Below are 24,432 nucleotides of genomic sequence, written 5' to 3'. Positions count from 1 at the left end.
TAATCTTCCTTTGTGTTGCTTCAATACCTTTACTTTGATTTATTGCTTTATGAGTTAACTCTTATGCAAGACTTATTGATGCTTGTCTTGAAGTACTATTCATGAAAAGTCTTTGCTTTATGATTCACTTGTTTACTCATGTCATTACCATTGTTTTGATCGCTGCATTCACTACATATGTTTACAAATAGTATGATCAAAGTTATGATGGCATATCACTTCAGAAATTATCTTTGTTATCGTTTTACCTGCTCGGGACGAGCGGAACTAAGCTTGGGGATGCTTGATACGTCTCCGACGTATCGATAATTTCTTATGTTCTATGCCATATTATTGATGATACCTACATGTTTTATGCACACTTTATGTCATATTCGTGCATTTTCCGGAACTAACCTATTAACAAGATGCCGAAGTGCCGGTTCCTGTTTTCTCCTGTTTTTGGTTTCGAAATCCTAGTAACGAAATATTCTCGGAATTGGATGAAACGAAGACCCAGGGGCCTATTTTTCCACGGAGCTTCCAGAAGACCGAAGAACATACGAAGTGGGGCCACGAGGTGGCGACACCACATGGCGGCGCGGCCAAAGGGGGGCCCGCGCCGCCCTATGGTGTGGGCCCCTCGTCAGGCCCCGACTCTGCCCCTTCCGCCTACTTAAAGCCTCCGTCGCGAAACCCACGATGCGAAAAACCACGATACGGAAAACCTTGCGAGACGCCGCCGCCGCCGATCCCATCTCGGGGGATTCTGGAGATCTCCTCCGGCACCCTGCCGGAGAGGGGATTCATCTCCCGGAGGACTCTACACCGCCATGGTCGCCTCCCGAGTGATGAGTGAGTAGTTCACCCCTGGACTATGGGTCCATAGCAGTAGCTAGATGGTTGTCTTCTCCACATTGTGCTTCATTGTTGGATCTTGTGAGCTTCCTAACATGATCAAGATCATCTATCCGTAATACTCTATGTTGTGTTTGTCGGGATCCGATGGATAGAGAATACCATGTCATGTTAATTATCAAGTTATTACATATGTGTTGTTTATGATCTTGCATGCTCTCCGTTACTAGTAGAGGCTCCGGCCAAGTTTTTGCTTTTAACTCCAAGAGGGAGTATTTATGCTCGATAGTGGGTTCATGCCCGCATTGACACCGGGACGGTGACGAAAAGTTCTAAGGTTGTGTTGTGTCTGTTGCCACTAGGGATAAAACATTGGCGCTATGTCCGAGGATGTAGTTGTTGATTACATTACGCACCATACTTAATGCAATTGTCCGTTGTTAGCAACTTAATACTGGAGGGGTTCGGATGATAACCTGAAGGTGGACTTTTTAGGCATAGATGCGGTTGGATGGCGGTCTATGTACTTTGTCGTAATGCCCAATTAAATCTCACTATACTTATCATGTCATGTATGTGCATTGTTATGCCCTCTCTATTTGTCAATTGCCCGATCGTAATTTGTTCACCCAACATGCTTTTATCTTATGGGAGAGACACCTCTAGTGAGCTGTGGACCCCGGTCCATTCTTTTAGTACTTGAAATACAAATCTGTTTGCAATACTTATTTTATTATTTTCTCTGCAAACAATCATCTTCCACACAATACGGTTAATCCTTTGTTACAGCAAGCCGGTGAGATTGACAACCTCACTCGTTTCGTTGGGGCAAAGTACTTTGGTTGTGTTGTGCGGGTTCCACGTTGGCGCCGGAATCTCGGTGTTGCGCCGCACTACATCCCGCCGCCATCAACCTTCAACGTGCTTCTTGACTCCTACTGGTTCGATTAAACCTTGGTTTCTTACTGAGGGAAACTTGCCGCTGTGCGCATCACACCTTCCTCTTGGGGTTCCCAACGGACATGTCAACTACACGCATCAGAAGGACACTTTATTCTTCATAGAGTATGACATGCGGGACCCATGAGCCAGCAGCTTCCTCAACGTTTCAAAGGCGGCATGAGATCGAAAGGAAAAGGAAAGTGACCAAATATCAGGAGCCAAAAATAATCTAAGAAAAGAAACTTTATAGTACATAGAGGATGACATGAGGGTCCCATTTTGCAGCAGCGGTCTCAATGTTTCCAAGGCGGCACATGACCAAAAGAAAAAGGAAGTAACCAGAAATAAGGGTGTCAAAAAATCCAAGAAAAGGAATATTTCAATTGGGCTGCTTCTGGCCATCTGATCTGGGCCTTCAAACTATCCCGCTGGACGCCTTTTGATTCGTACAATTTCAGCCCATTCCAAAACAAGAAAGTCTTATGCCTCGCAAAGAAAAAAAAAACAAGGAGATTCAGCATATAAGTTTGTTTATGTTAAAATAAAGATTTAATTTATCCCTTTGCAATAGCTCAGAGCAAAATACACTGTTTATTGTCTGCAAAATAATCAAGATATCACATGTTTCTTATACGGGGAGGCTGACATCGGGGACCCATGCGCCGGCGAGCGTCGTCAACATTTTAAAGGCGGCGGGGATGGAAAGAAAAAATAAACCAAAAATATGTTGGTACAAAATCCAAGAAAAGAAACATTTTCGTTACGAGAGGATAACATGCGGGACCCATGAGGCGAGCAGCATCCTCGGCGTTTAATGTTAGAGGCTGACATGTGGGACCCGTGAGCCGACGAGCGTCCTCAACGTTTTAAAGGCGGCAGGAGATCGAAAGAAAAAATAAGCCAAAAATCATTTGGTATTCAAAATCCAAGAAAATAAACATTTAACGTTCTGAGAGGATGACATGCGGGACCCATGAGGCAGCAGCATCCTCAACGATTCCAAGGCGGCAGGGGATCAAAAGAAAAAAGGAAATATCCAGAAATTAATTAGGGGTTCAAAATAAATCCATCAAAGGAAAGTTTTATTGTTCATAGAGGATGACATGTGGGACCGACCTGCCAACAGACGTCCTCATCGTTTCAAAGGGGGCGGGAGATCAAAAGAAAAAGGCAAATAGCCAGAAATTAGGGGTAAAAAATAACTCCAAGAAAGCAAACTTTTATTGTTCGTAGAGGATGACATGCGGGACCCATGAGCCGGCGAGCTTACTTAACGTTTCAAAGGCGGCATGAGATCGAAAGAAAAAGGCAAGTGACAAAATATTAGGAGCCCAAGATAATCCAAGAAAAGAAACTTTATTTACATAGAGGATGATATGCGGGTCCCATTTTGCAGCAGCGGTCCCAACGTTTCAAATGCGGCTTGAGATCAAAAGAAAAAGAAAGTAGCCAGAAATTAGGGGGTCAAAAAAATCCAAGAAAATAAAGTTGATGGACATAGAGGATGACATGCGAGTCCCATGAGCTAGCAGCTTACTCAACGTTTCCAAGGCGGCAGGGGATCAAAAGAAAAAGGAAATAGCAAAAAATCAGAGGGTGAAAAAAAAACAAAGAAAATGAACTTTTATAGTACATAGAGGATGACATGCGGGTCCCATGAGCCAGCAGGTTCCTCAACGTTTCAAACGTGGCATGAGATCGAAAGAAAAAGGCAAGTGACCAAATATCAGGAGCCAAAAATAATTCAAGAAAAGAAACTTGATTGTACATAGAGGATGACATGCGGGTCCCAATTAGCAGTAGCGGTATCACCGTTTGAGAGGCTGCACGGGATCGAAAGAAAAAGGCAAGTGACCAAATATTAGGAGCCAAAAATAATCCAAGAAAAGAAATTTTATTGTACGTAGAGGATGACATGCGCGTCCCATTTTGCAGCAGTGGTCTCAACGTTTTCAAGGCGGCACAGAACCAAAAGAAAAATGAAGTAGCCAGAAATCAGGGGGTGAAAAAAATCCAAGAAGAAAGATTTCAATTGGGCTGCATCTGGACATCCGGGCCTTCGAACTATCTCGCTTGGCCTTTTGACTCGTACAATTTCAGCCCACTCCAAAACAAGAAAGTTCCGAATTTTCTAAAACAACAGGAAAGTCCTATGCTTCGCAAAGACAAAAAAACAAGGAGATTCAACATATAAGTTTGTTTATGTAAAAATAAAGATTTAATTATCCGTTTGAAATAGCTCGAGCACAATACATTGTTTATTGTACGCAAAATAATCAAGATATCATATGTTTCTTGTACGGGAGGCTGACATCGGGGACCCATGAGCCAACGAGCGTCGTCAACGTTTTAAAGGCGGCAGGGGATGGAAAGAAAAAATAAACCAAAAATCTGTTGGTAAAAAATCCAAGAAAAGAAACTTTTTCGTTACGAGAGGATGACATGCGGGACCCATGAGGCAGCAGCATCCTCGGCGTTTATTGTTCATAGAGGTTGACATGTGGGACCCGTGAGCCGGCGGCGTCCTCAACGTTTTAAAGGCTGCGAGGTGATCGAAAGAAAAAATAAGCCAAAAATCGTTTGGTCAACAAAATCCAAGAAAATAAACATTTACCGTTACGAGAGGATGAGATGCGGGACCCATGAGGCAGCGGCATCCTCAACGATTCCAAGGCGGCGGGGAAATATCCGAGAAATTAATTAGGGGTTCAAAATAAATCCATCAAAGGAAACTTTTATTGTTCATAGAGGATGACATGTGGGACCGACCTGCCAACAGCGTCCTCATCGTTTCAGAGGGGGCAGGAGATCAAAAGAAAAAGGCAAATAACCAGAAATTATGGGTAAAAAATAACTCCAAGAAAGGAAACTTTTATTGTTCGTAGAGGATGACATGCGGGACCCATGAGCCGGCGGCTTACTCAACGTTTCAAAGGCGGCATGAGATCGAAAGAAAAAGGCAAGTGACAAAATATCGGGAGCCAAAGATAATCCAAGAAAAGAAACTTTATTGTACGTAGAGGATGACATGCGGGTCCCATTTAGCGAGCAGCGGTCTCAACGTTTCAAATGCGGCTTGAGATCAAAAGAAAAAGAAAGTTGATCTGTACACGAGAGGATGACATGCGGGTCCCATGAGTCGGCAGCTTACCCAACGTTTCCAAGGCGGCGGGGATCAAAAGAAAAAGGAAATAGCCAAAAATCGAGAGGGTGAAAAAAAATTAAAGAAAATAAACTTTTATAGCACATAGAGGATGACATGCGGGTCCCATGAGCCAGCAGGTTCCTCAACGTTTCAAACGTGGCATGAGATCGAAAGAAAAAGGCAAGTGACCAAATATGAGGAGCCAAAAATAATTCAAGAAAAGAAATTTTTATAGTACATAGAGGATGACATGCGGGTCCCTTGAGCCAGCAGCTTACTCGACGTTTCAAAGGGAGCAGGGGATCAAAAGAAAAAGGCAAGCCAAAAATCAGCGGGTGAAAAAAATTCCAACAAAGGAAACTTTTATAGCACATAGAGGATGACATGCGGGTCCCATGAGCCAGCAGGTTCCTCAACGTTTCAAACGTGGCATGAGATCGAAAGAAAAAGGCAAGTGACCAAATATGAGGAGCCAAAAATAATTGAAGAAAAGAAAGTTTTATAGTACATAGAGGATGACATGCGGGTCTCATTTAGCAGCAGCGGTATCACCGTTTGAGAGGCGGCAGGGGATCAAAAGAAAAAAGAAATTGCCAAAAATCAGAGGGTGAAAAAAAACCAAGAAAATGAACTTTTATAGTACATAGAGGATGACATGGGGGTCCCATGAGCCTGCAGGTTCCTCAACGTTTCAAACGTGGCATGAGATCGAAAGAAAAAGGCAAGTGAAAAAATATGAGGAGCCAAAAATAATTCAAGAAAAGAAAGTTTTATAGTACATAGAGGATGACATGCGGGTCCCATTTAGCAACGAGCGGTATCACCGTTTGAGAGGCGGCAGGGGATCAAAAGAAAAAAAGAAATTGCCAAAAATCGAGAGGGTGAAAAAAAACCAAGAAAATGAACTTTTATAGTACATAGAGGATGACATGCGGGTCCCATGAGCCCGCAGGTTCCTCAACGTTTCAAACGTGGCATGAGATCGAAAGAAAAAGGTAAGTGACCAAATATGAGGTGCCAAAAATAATTCAAGAAAAGAAAGTTTTATAGTACATAGAGGATGACATGCGGGTCCCAGTTAGCAGCAGCGGTATCACCGTTTGAGAGGCGGCAGGGGATCGAAAGAAAAAGGCAAGTGACCAAATTTGAGGTGCCAAAAAAACTTCAAGAAAAGAAAGTTTTATAGTACATAGAGGATGACATGCGGGTCCCATTTAGCAGCAGCGGTATCACCGTTTGAGAGGCGGCAGGGGATCGAAAGAAAAAGGTAAGTGACCAAATATGAGGTGCCAAAAATAATTCAAGAAAAGAAAGTTTTATAGTACATAGAGGATGACAGAGCGGGTCCCGGTTAGCGGCAGCGGTATCACCGTTTGAGAGGCGGCGGGGATCGAAAGAAAAAGGCAAGTGACCAAATTTGAGGTGCCAAAAAAAACTCCAAGAAAAGAAAGTTGATTGCACATAGAGGATGACATGCGGGTCCCATTTAGCAGACAGCGGTCTCAACGTTTCCAAGGCGGCAAGGGATCAAAAGAAAAAAGGAAGTAGCCGGAAATCGGGGGTCAAAAAAATCCAAGAATAGAAAGAATTTTGGTTCATAGAGGATGACATGCGGGACCCATGATCCCGCATCGTAAACGGCTCGATCGGAGAACGTTGAACGAGATGGCGCGATCGAGAAAAAAACAATGCCAGAGAGGCTGCCATCTGGGCCCTACATCCCTCGGCGGTGTGGATTTGCGTTGACTCGGCCGGCGAACCCGAGATTTCGAGATGCACCACGTCCCGGGCCACCATACGCGACGTTTTGGCCGCTTTCGTCGGGCTAGGTGGCCTCAAAAACGAGAAAAAAAAGTTTTGACATGCACCACGGAGGGACCAAAAATCGTCGGCCATGGTACACCAGCAACCACGGCGCGACTTCAACTTCGTCGGCCATGGCAACTTTTCTTGTTGTGATGGGTTGTCTCCCATGAACGCTTTTTTAACGCCTTTCAGCTAGGCGCAGTAAAAATGCGAGCATTAAGTATTATCAGTGAAGAAGCATCAAAATTATAAATGGCGGAAGCCTTGCGCATACCTCTCTTATTTTTTAGCTTTTTCATTGGTAAACAATGAGAACCACCATGTGGGGTGGTGAAGATCATGATACCTTCCCCAACATCAGTTCTTGCTCCCAGGAGTTTTAGCAGTGATCACCCAAGCGTGATTTGTCCTATTCCTATACATTCAATGACAAAATAATCAGTAGATACCATCCTCCCTAGAATTTTTGTATGCAATCCTGCAGCAATTTCAATGGGTAATATGACAGCATTATTCCTCAGAAAGTCCCCAAAGATTTAAAGACTCATAAATATCTCTAGGCATAAGGCAAAATTCAGACATAATATCGCAACGAGCATAAAAAATTCACCACCTATATCAATTTTCACTGAAGGGAGCCAATTTGTGGGTTTAGAATTTATTGGAACTTGATCACATTTCTCCCGAAGCATACTATAGCATCCATTCAATCTAGTTATAGTTGTCTCAAGAGTGTTTAATCTGGCAAAAATGCTCACAAGGGATGAATAAAAATTACTAGGTGAGCTATATGTTGCAATCAACTTTTTATGGCATTAAAAGCTTTATCTCCATCACAAAGAAGAAAATCTTCTCCAGCTACTGTGTCCAAAGCATATCTATAACGCAGATAAGACCAAAATAAAAGCTACTAAGGAGCAAACTTGAAGTCATTCTCGGTTCAATTTTAATGTAAGAACTATTAATTCTAGACCAAGCGTCCTTGAAACTCTCCCTACTCCCTTGTTTGAAAGTGAAAATCATCTCCTCAGGCGACATAATAACAGGAGCAGACATTTTAGCAAAATTAAACTAAGCAACAGAAATAATAACTATAATAGAAACTAATTTTTGTGTGTTTTAGATATAAATACAACTACTAAAGTAAACTATTTTTTTTGTGTTTTTGATATAATGAAAGCAAACAGAACAAAATAAAGTAAACTAAGCAAACTATAACAAAGTAAAGATACTGGTAATGAGAGACTCCCCTTGCAGAAATCCTCTTTCTTCCCGGCAACGGCGCGAGAAAACAAGCTTGATGGTGTGTGCTCATCGTATGCGAACACGTGATGTCTACACATGCTTCTATTCCTGTAGACAGTGTTGGGCCTCCAAGAGGAGAGGTTCGTAGAACAGCAGCAAGTTTCCCTTAAGTGAATCACACAAGGTTTATCGAACTCAGGGAGGTAGAGGTCAAAGATATCCCTCTCAAGCAACCCTGCAATTAAGATACAAGAATTCTCTTGTGTCCCCAACACACCTAATACACTTGTCAGATGTATAGGTGCACTAGTTCGGCGAAGAGATAGTGAAATACAAGTAATATGGATGATTATAAGTAGTAATTGCAATCTGAAATAAAAATAGCAGCAAGCGAACATGTAGCAGAACTTGTTGGAAACGGTGTTTCAATGCTTAGAAACAAGGCCTAGGAATCATACTTTCACTAGTGGACACTCTCAACAATGATCACATAATTGAATAAATAAATGCTACTCTCAAACACTCTCTTGTTGGATAACAAACACCATTCATTGTGTAGGGCTGCAAAAGCACACCTCAAGCCGGAGTAAACAAGCTCCACAACGTCATAAAGGAATCACACACGATGCGCACACTCGTCACCATCACACCGTGGAGAGTGACTCCGGAGTTCATATTAAAGTAACCTCTAGAGTGCATAATAGACAAGAGTAACATCTACATATTCAACTAGATTACAAAGCTCATGATCACATAAAGATCACACCATGGGAGAGAGAGATGAACCACATAGCTACTGGTAGAGCCCTCAGCCTCGGGGGAGAACTACTCCCTCCTCATCATGGGAGTCAGCAGCGGCGATGAAGATGGCGGTGGTGTCGATGGAGATGACTCCGGGGGCAATTCCCCGTCCCGGCGGCGTGCCGGAACAGAGATTCTGTCCCCCGAAACTTGTCGGCAATGGCGGCGGCGCTGCGGAACCCTTGGTGGAATATGACTGGATTATTTAGGGTTTTCGCATCTGGGGCAATATATAGGCGAAGGGGCAGCGTCGGTGGAGTCCCGAGGGGCCCACCCCACCTGGCGGCGCGGCAGAAGGTGGGGCCGCGCCACCCTATGAGGTGGCCAGCTCGTGGCCCCCCTTCGTCTCTCCTTCGGACTCCATGAAGCTTCTAGAAAAATAGGGACGTGGCCTTTTGTTTCGCGCAATTCCGACAATATTCGCAGAAGTAATTTTCTGGAACCAAAAACAGCAGAAAAGCGAACTGGCACTTCGGCATCTTGTTAATAGGTTAGTCCCGGAAAATGCATCAAAATGATATAAAGTGTATATAAAACATGTAGCAATTGGTATAATATAAGCATGGAACATCAGAAATTATAGATACGTTGGAGACGTATCAACACGCAGTTGGGGAACCCCAAGAGGAAGGTGTGATGAGCACAACAACAAATTTTCCCTTAGTACGAAACCAAGGTTTAATCGACCAGTAGGAGAAATGCATGACTTCTGAAGATCCCAGCAAACACAACATGTAAGATTACATAAAGATGATCTTGATCATGTAGGGCAGCTCACAAGATCTATACATGAAGCACAAAGTGGAGAAGACAACCATATAGCTACTGCTATGGATCCATAGTCCAGGGATGAACTACTCACGCATCACTTCGGAGGCGGGCATGGCGATGTAGATGCCTCCGGTGATGATTTCCCCCTCCGGCAGGGTGCCGGGAAGAACTTCAGAACCCCTCAAGATGGGTTCTGCGATGGTGGCCGCGACAGAACTTTTCGTGGACGGAGGCTCGGGTATCCAGAGTTTTCCTGAGATCGTGCTTAAATATGCGGAGGATTTAGGTCGGTGGGGTGCCTGGGGGGCCCACACCCCACTTGGCGCGGGCCAAGCCCAGGCCGCGCCATGGGGTGGTCTGGCCGCCCTGTGGCGCCTCTTCGACCTCCCTCTAGACTTCATCTTCGTTTCAGTAAAATATCGACTTCGGCTTTTGTTTCGTCCAATTCCAAGAATATTTTCTGTACAACTTTTCTGAAATACAAAAATAATAGAAAATAGGGAACTGGCACTGTGGCATCTTATTAGTAGGTTAGTGCCGGAAAATCATGTAAAAGTGCAACGAAGTGTAAGCAAAACATATATGAATTGGTGTAAAACAAGCATGGATCATCAAAAATTATAGATACGTTTTAGACGTATCACAGTCCAGCGGCTTCAGCAGCAACAACACAGTATACAAGGCAGTCCATGACTATTCAGAACAACAAAAGTGACACTAAGTCTCCTCAACCCTCATCGGTGCAAAATTTCCTTAGTGAGTTCGCTATTTTTTTTAAGATTTATGTAGAAGAGCAAGCTAGGAGCTGGCAGATCATGTTGTGGAATTGAGTACCAAAGTCCTTTGCAGCAAGCACTTCCAAGAGAAACTACAATGAAACCGAATCAATTGCTTTTTGGATATCAAGCTTAAGCATTAGCGCTGAAATTTTCTTTTGCTTAAATGCCTTCACCAAGACTTGCACATAGAAAATTTATCATGTATTATGTGCCCTTTTATGAATGCACTTTGACAAGCCCGAACAATTTCCGACATTCTCTCTTGCAAGCGTTGTGCAAGGATGTTCAACATTAACTTGGCAAAACTGCAGACCAAACTTATTGGGTGGAAGCATTTCAGATTGAAGCCATCCGGTGACTTAGGGAGAAGGACCATCGTTACATTATTCAAGATGTGTAGGTTGCTGCAAGCTAGACTCTAGAATTGACGTATTGCAACCATTATTCCAACCTTTATTACATGCCAACAACGTCTATAAAACATGCGAGTAAAACCGTCAGGGGGCTAGGTGCCTTTTTCGAGTGAAGATCAAACATTGCAGCTTTCACCTCATCCTCCAGAATAGGAGCATCTTGATACGTCCCAAACGTATCTATAATTTCTTATGTTCCATGCTACTTTTATGATGATACTCACATGTTTTATACACATTATATGTCATTATTATGCATTTTCCGGTACTAACCTATTGACGAGATGCCGAAGAGCCGATTCTTTGTTTTCTGCTGTTTTTGGTTTCAGAAATCCTAGTAAGGAAATATTCTCGGAATTGGACGAAATCAACGCCCAAGGTCCTATTTTTGCACGAAGCTTCCAGAAGACCGAAAGGGAAACGAAGTGGGGCGACGAGGCGGCGACACGCCAGGGCGGCGCGGCCCACCTCCTGGCCGCGCGGCCCTGTTGTGTGGGCCCCTCGCGTCGCCTCTTGACCTGCCCTTCCGCCTACTTAAAGCCTCCGTCGCGAAACCCCCGATACCGATAGCCACGATACGGAAAACCTTACGGAGACGCCGCCGCCGCCAATCCCATCTCGGGGGATTCGGGAGATCGCCTCCGGCACCCTGCCGGAGAGGGGAATCATCTCCCGGAGGTCTCTTCATCGCCATGATCGCCTCCGGATCGATGTGTGAGTAGTTCACCCCTGGACCATGGGTCCATAGCAGTAGCTAGATGGTCGTCTTATCCTCATTGTGCTATCATGTTAGATCTTGTGAGCTGCCTATCATGATCAAGATCATCTATTTGTAATCCTTCATGTTGTGTTTGTTGGGATCCGATGAATATTGAATACTATGTCAAGTTGATTATCAATCTATCATATATGTTATTTATGTTCTTGCATGCTCTCCATTGCTAGTAGAGGCTCTGGCCAAGTTGATACTTGTGACTCCAAGAGGGAGTATTTATGCTCGATAGTGGGTTCATGCCTCCATTAAATGCAGGACGAGTGACGGAAAGTTCTAAGGTTGTGGATGAGTCTGTTGCCACTAGGGATAAAACATCGATGCTTTGTCTAAGGATATTTGTGTTGATTACATTATGCACCATACTTAATGCAATTGTCATGTTGTTTACAACTTAATACTTGGAGGGGTTCGGATGATAACTCCGAAGGTGGACTTTTTAGGCATAGATGCATGTTCGGATAGCGGTCTATGTACTTTGTCGTAATGTCCCGATTAAATCTCATAGTACTCATCATGATATATGTATGTGCATTGTTATGCCTTCTTTATTTGTCAATTGCCCAACTGTAATTTGTTCACCCAACATACTGCTATCTTATGGGAGAGACACCGCTAGTGAACTGTGGACCCCGGTCCTATTCTTTACATCTGAAATACAATCTATCGCAATTTTTCTTTCTTGTTCTTCGCAAACAACCATCATCATCCACACTATACATCTAATCCTTTGTTTACGGCAAGCCGGTGAGATTGACAACCTCGCTGTTACGTTGGGGCAAAGTTACGTGATTGTGTTGTGCGGGTTCCACATTGGCGCCGGATTCCCGGTGTTGCGCCGCACTACACTCCGCCACCATCAACCTTCAACGTGCTTCTTGGCTCCTCCTGGTTCGATAAACCTTGGTTTCTTTACGAGGAAAACTTGCTACTGTACGCATCACACCTTCCTCTTGGGGTTCCCAACGGACGTGTCGACTGCACGCATCAAGCTCTTTTTCTGGCGTCGTTGCGGGGGAGATCAAGACACGCTGCAAGGGGAGTCTCCACTTCCAATCTCTTTACTTTGTTTTTGTCTTGCTTTATTTTATTTACTACTTTGTTTGCTGCATTATATGAAAACACACAAAAATTAGTTGCTAGTTTTACTTTATTTACTGTCTTGTTCTCTATATCAAAAACACAAAAAAATTAGTTACTTGCATTTACTTTATCTAGTTTGCTTTATTTACTACTTGCTAAAATGGGTACTGTTGAGAATACTAAGTTGTGTGACTTCACTAGCACAAATAATAATGATTTCCTATGCACACCTATTGCTCCACCTGCTACTACAACAGAATTCTTTGAAATTAAACCTCGCTTTACTTGAATCTTGTTATGAGAGAGCAATTTTCCGGTATTACTTCGATGATGTTGCTGCCCATCTTAATAATTTTGTTGAACTATGTGAAATGCAAAAGTATAAGGATGTAGATGGTGACATTATAAAATTAAAATTGTTTCCTTTCTCTTTAAGAGGAAGAGCTAAAGATTGGTTGCTATCTCTGCCTAGAAATAGTATTGATCCATGGACTAAATGTAAGGATGCTTTTATTGGTAGATATTATCCTCCCGCTAAAATTATATCTTTGAGAAGTAGCATAATAAATTTCAAGCAATTAGATAATGAACATGTTGCTCAAGCATGGGAGAGAATGAAATCTTTGGTAAAGAATTGCCCAACCCATGGACTGACTACTTGGATGATCATCCAAACCTTTTATGCAGGACTGAATTTTTCTTCACGGAACCTATTGGATTCAGCTGCTGGAGGTACCTTTATGTCCATCACTTTGGGGGCGGCAACAAAGCTTCTAAAGAGAATAATGTAGCTAAAGTGTGGACTATTACCACCACTAGTAATGTTAATGATTCACATGTTGCTACACCTCCTACTATCAATGGTAAAATAATTGGTGTTGGCAATGTTACTACTCCTAGTGCAAAGCGTGCAAAATTGCTCGAAGCTGCTAAAGCTGCTGAAATTGATAAAGCTCATTGAAATTTTTCAAAATATTGGGGACAATGAACCCATTGCTGTAGATCATAATGGTTTAGACTTTGATGATTGTCACATCTCTGAAGTTATAAAGTTCTTGCAAAAGCTTGCTAAAAATCCCAACGCTAGTGCTATAAATTTGGCCTTTACAAAATATATTACAAATGCTCTCATAAAAGCTAGGGAGGAGAAACTAAAACTTGAAACTTCTATTCCTAGAAAGTTAGAAGATGGTTGGGAGCCCATCATTAAGATAAGGGTCAATGATTTTGATTGTAATGCTTTATGTGATCTTGGTGCAAGTATTTACGTTATGCCTAAGAAAATTTATGATATGCTTGACTTGCCACCATTGAAGAATTGTTATTTGGATGTTAATCTTGTTGATAATGCTATAAAGAAACCTTTGGGGAGGATTGATAATGTTCGTATTATAGTTAACAATAACCTTGTCCCCGTTGATTTTGTTGTCTTGGATATTGAATGCAATGCTCTTGTCCCATTATATTGGGAAGACCTTTTCTTCGAACTGTTGGTGCTACCATTGATATGAAGGAAGGTAATATCAAATATCAATTTCCTCTCAAGAAAGGTATGGAACACTTCCCTAGAAAGAGAATGAAGTTACCTTATGATTCTATTATTAGAAAAACTTATGATATTGATGCTTCGTCTCTTGATGTTACTTGATACACACTTTCTGCGCCTAGCTGAAAGGCGTTAAAGAAAAGCGCTTATGAGAGACAACCCATTATTTTACTTCTGCACTTTATTTTATATTTGAGTCTTGGAAGTTGTTTACTACTGTAGCAACCGCTCCTTATCTTTATTTTATTGCATTGTTGTGCCAAGTAAAGTCTTTGATAGTAAAGCCAATACTAGATTTGGATTGCTGCGCGAGAACACATTTCTTGCTGTCACGAATTTGAGCAGTAGTCCCTGTAGAAAAATCAAAAAAATCTGCCAATTTACGTGCGTGATCCTCGGATATGTACGCAACTTTCATTCAATTTGGGCATTTTCATCTGAGCAAGTCTCGGTGCCACTTTAAAATTCGTCTTTACGAACTGTTCTGTTTTGACAGATTCTGCCTTTTATTTTGCATTGCCTGTTTTGCTATGTTAGATGGATTTCTTTGTTCCATTAACTTTCGGTAGCTTTGTGCAATGTCCGAAGTGTTAAGAATGATTATGTCACCTCTGAATATATGAATTATGCACTCGACCCTCTAATGAGTTTGTTTCGAGTTTGGTGTGGAGGAAGTTTTCAAGGGTCAAGAGAGGGGATGATACAATATGATCAAGAAGAGTGGAAAGTCAAAGCTTGGGGATGCTCCGTGGTTCATCCCTGCATATTTTAAGAAGACTCAAGCGTCTAAGCTTGGGGATGCCCAAGGCATCCCTTCTTCATCGACAACTTATCAGGTTCCTCTAGTGAAACTATATTTTTATTCTGTCACATCTTATGTGCTTTACTTGGAGCGTCTGTTTGTTTTTATTTTTGTTTTTGTTTGAATAAATTGTATCCTAGCATTCTTTGTTTGGGAGAGAGACACGCTCCGTTGTTTCGTATGAACACATATGTTCTTAGCTTCATCTTTAATGTTCATTGCGAAATTTGAACTACTTCATTCATTGTTATATGGTTGGAAACGGAAAATGCCGCATGTGGTAAATGGTTTAATGTCTTGAATAATGTGATAGTTGGCAATTTTTGTGCTCATATAGATCTTGTTTAAGCTCTTGCATCATGTACCTTGTACTCATTAATGAATAACTACATAGAGCTTGTTAAAATTTGGTTTGCATGATTGATCTCTAGAGTCTAGATATTTTACGGTTGAGGTGTTTGAACAACAAGGAGACAATGTAAAGTCTTATAATAGTTACAATATGTTCATATGTGAGCTTTGCTTGCACCTTTTATACTTGAGTTTGCTTCAAACAACATTGCTAGCCTAGCCTTGTATTGAGAGGAATTCTTCTCGTGCATCCAAATCCTTGAGCCAATAACCATGCCATTTGTGTCCACCATACCTACCTACTACATGGTATTTCTCCGCCATTCCAAAGTACATTACTTGAGTGCTACCTTTAAAACTTCTATTCTTTGCCTTTGCAATATATAGCTCATGGGATAAAATAGCTTAAAAACTATCGTGGTGAAGAATATGTACTTATGTGTCTTATTTCTTAGTAAGTTGCTTGTTGAGCGGTAACCATGTTTTACGGGGACGCCATCAACTCTTTTACCTTTGTTGAATATCATGTGAGTTGCTATGCATGTTCGTCTTGTCTCGAAGTAAGGGCGGTTTTCACAATCAAATGGTTTGAGTATGCATACTGTTAGAGAAGAACATTGGGCCGCTAACAAAAGCCATGATTCATGGTGGAAGTTTCAGTGTGGACAGCTAATCCTCAATCTCTTATGAGAATAATAACTGTTGTTGAATGCTTATGCATTAAAGAGGAGTCCATTATCTGTTGTCTATGTTGTCCCGGTATGGATGTCTAAGTTGAGAATAATCAAAAGCGAGAAATCCAATGCGAGTTTTCTCCTTAGACCTTTGTACAAGCGGCATAGAGGTACCCCTTTGTGACACTTGGTTGAAACATATGCTATGCAATGATAATCGAGTGTTAATCCAAGCTAATTAGGACAAGGTGCGAGCACTATTAGTATACTATGCATGAGGCTTGCAACTTATAAGATATCTTATACATAACACATATGCTTTATTACTACCGTTGACAAAATTGTTTCTTGTTTTCAAAATGAAAAGCTCTAGCACAAATATAGTAATCAATGCTTCCCTCTCGCGAAGGGCCTATCTTCTACTTTATTGTTGAGTCAGTTTGCCTATTCTTTCTATCCCAGAAGCAAACACTTGTATCAACTGTGTGCATTGATTCTTACATGTTTAGTTATTGCACTTGTTATATTGCTTTGTGTTGACAATTATCCATGAGATATATATGTTGAAGTTGAAAGCAACCGCTGAAACTTTTATCTTCCTTTGTGTTGCTTCAATGCCTTTACTTTGAATTTATTGTTTTATGAGTAACTCTTATGCAAGTCTTATTGATGCTTGTCTTGAAAGTATTATTCATGAAAAGTCTTTGCTATATGATTCATTAGTTTACTCATTATCTTCATCATTGCTTTGAATCGCTGCATTCATCTCATATGCTTACAATAGTATGATCAAGATTATGATAGCATGTCACTTCAGAAATTATCTTTGTTATCGTTTACCTACTCGAGGCGAGTAGGAACTAAGCTTGGGGATGCTTGATACGTCCCAAACGTATCTATAATTTCCTATGTTCCATGCTACTTTTATGATGATACTCACATGTTTTATACACATTATATGTCATTATTATGCATTTTCCGGCACTAACCTATTGACGAGATGCCGAAGAGCCGATTCGTTGTTTCTAGCTGTTTTTAGTTTCAAAAATCCTAGTAAGGAAATATTCTCGGAATTGGACGAAATCAACGCCCAGGGTCCTATTTTTGCACGAAGCTTCCAGAAGACCGAAAGGGAAACGAAGTGGGGCGACGAGGCGGCGACACGCCAGGGTGGCGCGGCCCACCTCCTGGCCGCGCGACCCTGTTGTGTGGGCCCCTCGCGTCGCCTCTTGACCTGCCCTTCCGCCTACTTAAAGCCTCCGTCGCGAAACCCCCGATCCGAGAGCCACGATAAGGAAAACCTTACAGAGACGCCGCCGCCGCCAATCCCATCTCGGGGGATTCAGGAGATCGCCTCCGGCACCCTGCCGGAGAGGAGAATCATCTCCCGGAGGTCTCTTCATCGCCATGATCGCCTCCGGATCGATGTGTGAGTAGTTCACCCCTGGACCATGGGTCCATAGCAGTAGCTAGATGGTCGTCTTCTCCTCATTGTGCTATCATGTTAGATCTTGTGAGCTGCCTATCATGATCAAGATCATCTATTTGTAATCCTTCATGTTGTGTTTGTTGGGATCCGATGAATATTGAATACTATGTCAAGTTGATTATCAATCTATCATATATGTTATTTATGTTCTTGCATGCTCTCCGTTGCTAGTAGAGGCTCGGCCAAGTTGATACTTGTGACTCCAAGAGGGAGTATTTATGCTCGATAGTGGGTTCATGCCTCCATTAAATCTGGGACGATGTGAGAAAGTTCTAAGGTTGTGGATGTCTTTGTTGCCACTAGGGATAAAACATCGATGCTTTGTCTAAGGATATTTGTGTTGATTACATTACGCACCATACTTAATGCAATTGTCTGTTGTTTACAACTTAATATTGGAAAAGGTTCGGATGATAACCTGAAGGTGGACTTTTTAGGCATAGATGCATGTTGGATAGCGGTCTATGTACTTTGTCGTAATGCCCTGATTAAATCTCATAGTACTCATCATGATATATGTATGTGCATTGTTATGCCTTCTTTATTTGTCAATTGCCCAAGCTGTAATTTGTTCACCCAACATACTGCTATCTTATGGGAGAGACACCGCTAGTGAGCTGTGGACCCCGGTCCTATTCTTTACATCCGAAATACAATCTATCGCAATCGTTCTTTACTTGTTCTTCGCAAACAACCATCATCATCCACACTATACATCTAATCCTTTGTTTACAGCAAGCCGGTGAGATTGACAACCTCGCTGTTACGTTGGGGCAAAGTTCTGTGATTGTGTTGTGCAGGTTCCACGTTAGCGTCGGAATCCCTGGTGTTGTGCCGCACTACACTCCGCCACCATCAACCTTCAACGTGCTTCTTGGCTCCTCCTGGTTCGATAAACCTTGGTTTCTTTCTGAGGGAAAACTTGCTACTGTACGCATCACACCTTCCTCTTGGGGTTCCCAACGGACGTGTCGACTGCACGCATCACATCCAGATCAGCATGGTTAGATGAATGCATGTTTAGATTTGTAAAGTTTAGTAAGCATGTTCTTGTTTGCTTGGTTCTAATTAGGTCATCGCAGAACCGATGCAACACCTTTTTTTGCCTCTTGGTCAGCCATAACAGTGCCTTCTTACATAAGCCGCGGGATGGAATTATTTCTTCTACATGATGAAGATTTTAGGTGGAAGAAACGAGAGTTGGCGTCTCCCTCTATAATCCATTGAATTCTAGATTGCTATCTCCAAAAGGATCTTTGAACCGCCGCAAGACCCAACAAACTAATCTTTAGAGAGGAATGAAAGCATAGTTCATCTAGTGTAAGAGTTCTAAAGTCCATGGCCTCATCGAGACACTACATTAGCTCGTTGGAGATAGCTGACGAAGATGCATATCAGATATATGTCGAGCACTCCGCAAAGACAAGCACTTTGACATGTGCGCCAACTTGCATCACAAAATAGCAAACGAGTCTCGCCCATCCACTGCCCTATTCCAAATTTTCAGCTACAACATCATCAAAACCATAAAGAGAGGCACATCTGTTTTCAACCCGAAAACAACTATAGTGCTTTAACCGAGTTTCGCTTGATAGCAAAAGTGGACAATGGTAAGAAATATCCGTTGACAAGGCTTGCAAAATTAAGATGGGGAAACTTTCGTGACATCCAGAGTTTAACAGAAAGTGATCCAATCTGATCATCAATGTATTTTCTTTCTCACTGGACCATGTATATCTTCTTTTATGCATATACATCTGCTGCACCTCAAGGTTATTGATGAACCGATGAACCAACGAAAAGCGGCCATGGTTCTTCTATTGATATTTCGAGATCTTTTGTCGGAGGCCACTACAATTAAGTTGTAATCTCCAAAACAATACAAAGGATTGAGGACTAAATTCTTTGCTACAGATCATCCAGAAATTGCAGCTTCTCAGCCTAAAACTATCGCCCATATACTAATATCAATCTAAAGGAAACAACAATTGCTCGAATTGTGCAGTCAATAGAGATCCAGTGCTTGATTATTAGAAAATTAGCAACATATAGCACTTCATCTTTCCATGGACAAACTAGACCACAACGGGTTTCATCAGCAGGTGAGAACACAAACTTATCACAGGTCGACAAGCTTCAAACACGATAGTGGTGGTAAATGAATTCATCTTGGATTCTTGCAGACAAAATAAAATGAACAAATTTGATTGAATAGTTGAACTAGTGTGCATCCAATACAATGCATTTGCTACTTTTTTAGCGTTGCCTTTCTTGTACCACACGATACTATGAGACCCATGAACCCTAAAAGGCCTTATGCTGTATTTTTGTGTTGAATTTGCGACACCCAAATAAATTAGGTTGTGATGGTTTGTGTGAACAGTGAATTGATGATGTTGCAGATAGGTTCTCCATTTGGCAATCGCCGACAGAATAGCCAAACACTCTTTATCATATATTAACAATATCTGATCCATGACCCCTAGTACTCTACCGAGGAAGGCAATTGGATGCCGTTGTTGCATGAGTATAACTCCCGCACCAGTTGCCGATGCATCAATCCCAAGGACGAATTCAAGATTGAAATCTGGTAGGGCTAGGACCGGGCCTATGTCAGCGCTTTTTTATCCCCACGAATGCTTCGCGCACCTTCGGTGTCCAAATGAATTGTGCATTTTCCTCAGCAGATTGGTTAGTGGAAAACACAGTATCCCAAAGTGGCGGATATTCTTGCGATGGTAGCATGCGAGTCCATGGAAATCCCCACATTTGTTTCAAATTGGTGGGTCTAGGCAAACTCTGAACATCCGCCACCTTATTGGGCTAGTTGCGACCCCCTTCGCACTGATAATATGCCTCAAGTACTCCGAACATTGTTGTGTGAACAAGCATTTTGACTTCTGCACATACAATTGGTTCTGTTCGAGCAATCTGAACATTTCCCATAGATGTTTCTAGTGATCCAATAGCGCGCTGCAGTAAAAGAGAATGTCGTATGCGAATACCAAGACATATTTGTGAATTTCATATGTAAGATGGTATTTATCGATGCATGGAAGCTTGCGGGAGCACAATTCAAGCCGAATGGCATGACACAGAACTCATAATGGCCACTATGAGTGCTAGACGTTTAGCATTCATATTCTTACGCCAACCTGATCTGTCGACAGCCATACTGAAGGTCAAGCTTACAAAGGAACTTAGATCAAGCCAATTGACCGAGTAATTTGTCCACCACCACCGACATAGGGAATTGATATTTGAATGTGAGAGGACGTTCAAATGTTGATAATCGAGTATTTGAATATATTCTTAAAAGTGGGGACTCACCAGGATGAGGTTACACTAAAATCATAGAAAACATCCGTCCTAGTACATAGTACATATGAGGGCGTTCATGATTGATCCACAATGTGTGAATAGGACTTCGACACCGAAGATGGAATCGATGGTGGAGTAGAAGCCTAACTGCCTAGTTTTGTTATGTATCTAGTTCAGTTTTAACATGTAGATTTATTTATTATGGTATGTATCTAGTTCACTTTGAAATATCTAAAACATCTTATGGGGAGTATATGAGCATCCTATTAGTGACCCTACTTTTCATATAAAAACTAAATGTTCGCTTAGTTTTTTTTGAGAAATAAAAAAATGTTTCGTTAGTGGATTGACCATAAGAGGAAGGGAAGGAACAACCTCTGCAATTTGGGCCTGGTCCATTAGTGGCCCAATCAATCCCAGGAACCTTCTAGACCTCCCGCGAAACCCCTGGAACGCTCCCATTATCTCCCGGGGCAAAAGCGTAAATTAACTAACGCTGGGCATTCTTTTTTCCAATTTCCATCCTTAAAACCCTAAACCCCGCTGCGGCCAGCCGTAAAAGAGCAGACCTCTCCCCATCCATCAACTTGTTCCTCAAGAAGAAGAAGAGAAGAGCGGCAATGGCGAAGCGGCTGATCCCGTCCCTCAACAGGGTGCTGGTGGAGAAGGTGGTGCAGCCCAACAAGACCGCCGCCGGCATCCTCCTCCCGGAGACCACCAAGCAGGTTCACACAGATCCCTTTTCTTCCCCCTTCAATATTTTCTTTTGATCCGTGGGTATGTGTACGGACGTGTTCGAATTCTAGATCCGCGAGTGCTGGCTAGGGTCCTGGTCTGGGGAGGCTGGGTGACGCGTTAGATTGAGGAAATTTTGGTAGATTAGAGCTCTCTGCCCTGATTACCCATAGATCGGACCTATCTGGTTGGTTTCTGCTGATGGAATTGGAACCGTCGATTTGTTTTCCTGTTATTAGGCAGTTTTTATTTGACAGATTTCCAAGGCTGTGGTAGTAGGATCGAATTGAACCGTCGATTGGTTTCTGCTCATGGAATTGGAACTACCGATTGATAACCTGTTAGTGCGGTTCTTTTTTTTTTTTACCGATTTACACAGCTGTAGTAGCGTGATCTAATTGAACAGTGAAATGAATTCTTCGTTTGGAGGAAATTGCCTTCCTTTCTGAGAAGAAAGGTTATATATTTAGTTGATCTGTCAGATTGTGCGGCATGGTCCTGTCGTGAACTATTAAACTTGGTTAAGATTTGGTTGTTTTGTACGCTCCGGTGTCTGTTACATTTGCCTGTACTGTAACTGGGCCTTAATAATAATAAAAATTCTAACTAGTTCCCTGGATTTCTGGCGTGCTAGAAGCATGAATTATTATTGTGAAGTGATGCGAAATCGCAATGTGAATCACTTCAGTCAGAACTGGGAAGTAGAAATAATGTCCCAGTAACATGGCCTGGCCTGGCCCTTTGAGGTTCGTAGTACAATATAGCGGTAGTGTGTTCAAGCCAAACAGTACATGCATACTCTATGTCAATGATCTTTTCGTCGTAATGTTAAGAATGTGTTGTTTAATTACATTGTGTATCTTTTGTTTACTTGCTTCTTAAACATTGGTTGATGGATATGTCTGAACGGAAGATGATACTTTTGTCTCATTCAATTCATTACAAACATGCATGTATCATCTGCCGTGCTATTTTGCTGGTCTGTTGTTCATGATTGTGTCAACCTGTTTGGCCAGTATGGTGTATACCTTGGGTTTGTTGTCTTGAGTGGGACTGACCGTGGACTGCCGAAATAATCCCACTTTAACCCATGATTCTTATGTAGGCTGCCAGCAAATCCAACAATTAGGCTGCCAGAAAATATTAGCTTGGCCAATATTTTTTCTCCATTGAGGAAGTCAATGCTCTTCATTTGGATGCTGGATACTTTGCTTTGGTAGTTTTGGCAAGCTCGTCCAGCTTAATCCTGTAGAAAAACCTCTTTCACCATGGGCTTCCGCTTTACGTCAGACTATTTAAAGTTGTAGTGGATGGGTTGTTCCCATTTGCAGGCCTATGTGGAGTGTGGTGATTGTGTAATCTGTTTCCAGTCTAGCAAACATCGGTGATTTGTGATGATTAATGAAGCTGAAGTTCTCTCCTTATGTAGATAGGACAACTTTTATTGTCATTATACTGAGTGTCAATTTTTTTCCTGTTTTACTCTTCAATTGTTTGAACTTGGAACTATATGTTAAATGATATAACTATTAGATTTGGCTCATAATAGCGTACCAGGTCTGTAATTCTCTTATGTGCATTTGTGACCTAATATATCTGTTATTTGAATCCAGTTGAACTCTGCAAAAGTCATAGCCGTTGGTCCTGGTGTTCATGATAGGGATGGCAAGCTGATCCCTGTATCTCTCAAGGAAGGTGATACCGTTCTATTACCTGGGTACGGAGGAACTGAAGTGAAGCTTGCTGAGAAAGAGTATGTCAAACTTATCCATAATATGAATTTGGTATTTCCTGTTTAGCTGGTTGCCTGTTCAAAACTTCAGTCTGAAATCCTTAATTGTTGATATAAAGCATGATATCTTACTCTAGAAAAGGTTGGCATCCTGTGTTCTAAAAGGTTATATTTTATATTAAAGGTTTATGTTTAAGCCTAGCTACTCAACCTACCAATTAAGTGCATTCCTTCTGCTTAGCTGTATAAGCAAGCAGATACATGAATCAACAACATAGGATCCATCAAGTTTCTATAGTACAGTACTACTCCATGGTGCAAAGAAGATTTTGAGCTACACTGTTACTAAATAAAAATTGTATCTGCTTTGAACAGAACAGAAGCCTATGCTTATATTTTACTTGCATCTAGCTTTGTGTAATAATTACTTTATGTACATGCAGTTTTGATCTGGTAAACCAAGCTTAGTTGGTGCTCGCTAGTCTTTTTTTTTGGGTGCTCGCTAGTCTAATATGACTATTTGGGACTTCAGGTACCTTCTTTTCGGAGAGCATGACATACTGGGACGGCTGGAAGAGTAACTATGGGTTGTCAGGATAACATAATCTGATTGGAGATGCTGGATATTAGGCTTCTGTACTTTGTGAGAGGATAACCTCTGAATTTGATGTCCTTGGATCCTGAGCCATTTTAAAACTAATATGATGGCTTCTTTGGTGCTTCATGTCTTGATTGGAATTTGCCACCCAGTTTATCTTGCAACTTAGTAGCATATGCCATTTTTGAAATATTGCAATGTTTGGTCTCATGTTGGGTGCATACTTTATTGAAAATGGCTTGTGTGTCTTCATTCCGACGGCATATCGCATCCTGGGTTCTTTACCGTTTTTGTTGCTGTGGGAAATTTACAAGTTGCGTCAAAGAAAAATAGAGGGACGGAAGGGCTTTCCCGACTTTGATTGTGTCTTGGTCTTGCCTGTACTGTCTCCGTATGATTGTTTCGGCCTCTTGCCTCCTGGCTTCTGCCACCGCGACGTGGGCACAAGCATCCGTTTAGGAGAGACGCGATAAAAGCTCTGTATGATTGCTTACTTATCAGAAGTTTAGCCTATGTCCACACTTCCATGGCAAGGATCTTGTTGGACGATCTGGGCACCCGCATCCATGGGACACAATCACACAACCCTT

General features: G+C 41.9%; 1 protein-coding gene across 1 annotated transcript; it reads left to right on the top strand.

The window, feature by feature from the left end:
• The first annotated feature begins 21,351 nt into the window (after nt 1-21,351).
• Nucleotides 21,352-23,974, top strand: LOC124698406 (10 kDa chaperonin, mitochondrial-like). Its single transcript, XM_047230885.1, has 3 exons — nt 21,352-21,502; nt 23,126-23,265; nt 23,777-23,974. The coding sequence occupies exons 1-3, from the start codon at nt 21,398-21,400 to the stop codon at nt 23,823-23,825; spliced, it is 294 nt and encodes a 97-aa protein (XP_047086841.1). The 5' UTR covers nt 21,352-21,397; the 3' UTR covers nt 23,826-23,974.
• The last annotated feature ends 458 nt before the right edge of the window (nt 23,975-24,432 follow it).

The sequence above is a fragment of the Lolium rigidum genome, chromosome 3 (assembly GCF_022539505.1).
Source record: "Lolium rigidum isolate FL_2022 chromosome 3, APGP_CSIRO_Lrig_0.1, whole genome shotgun sequence".
NCBI lineage: Eukaryota > Viridiplantae > Streptophyta > Magnoliopsida > Poales > Poaceae > Lolium > Lolium rigidum.
This window is presented reverse-complemented; position numbering and strand designations above follow the sequence as displayed.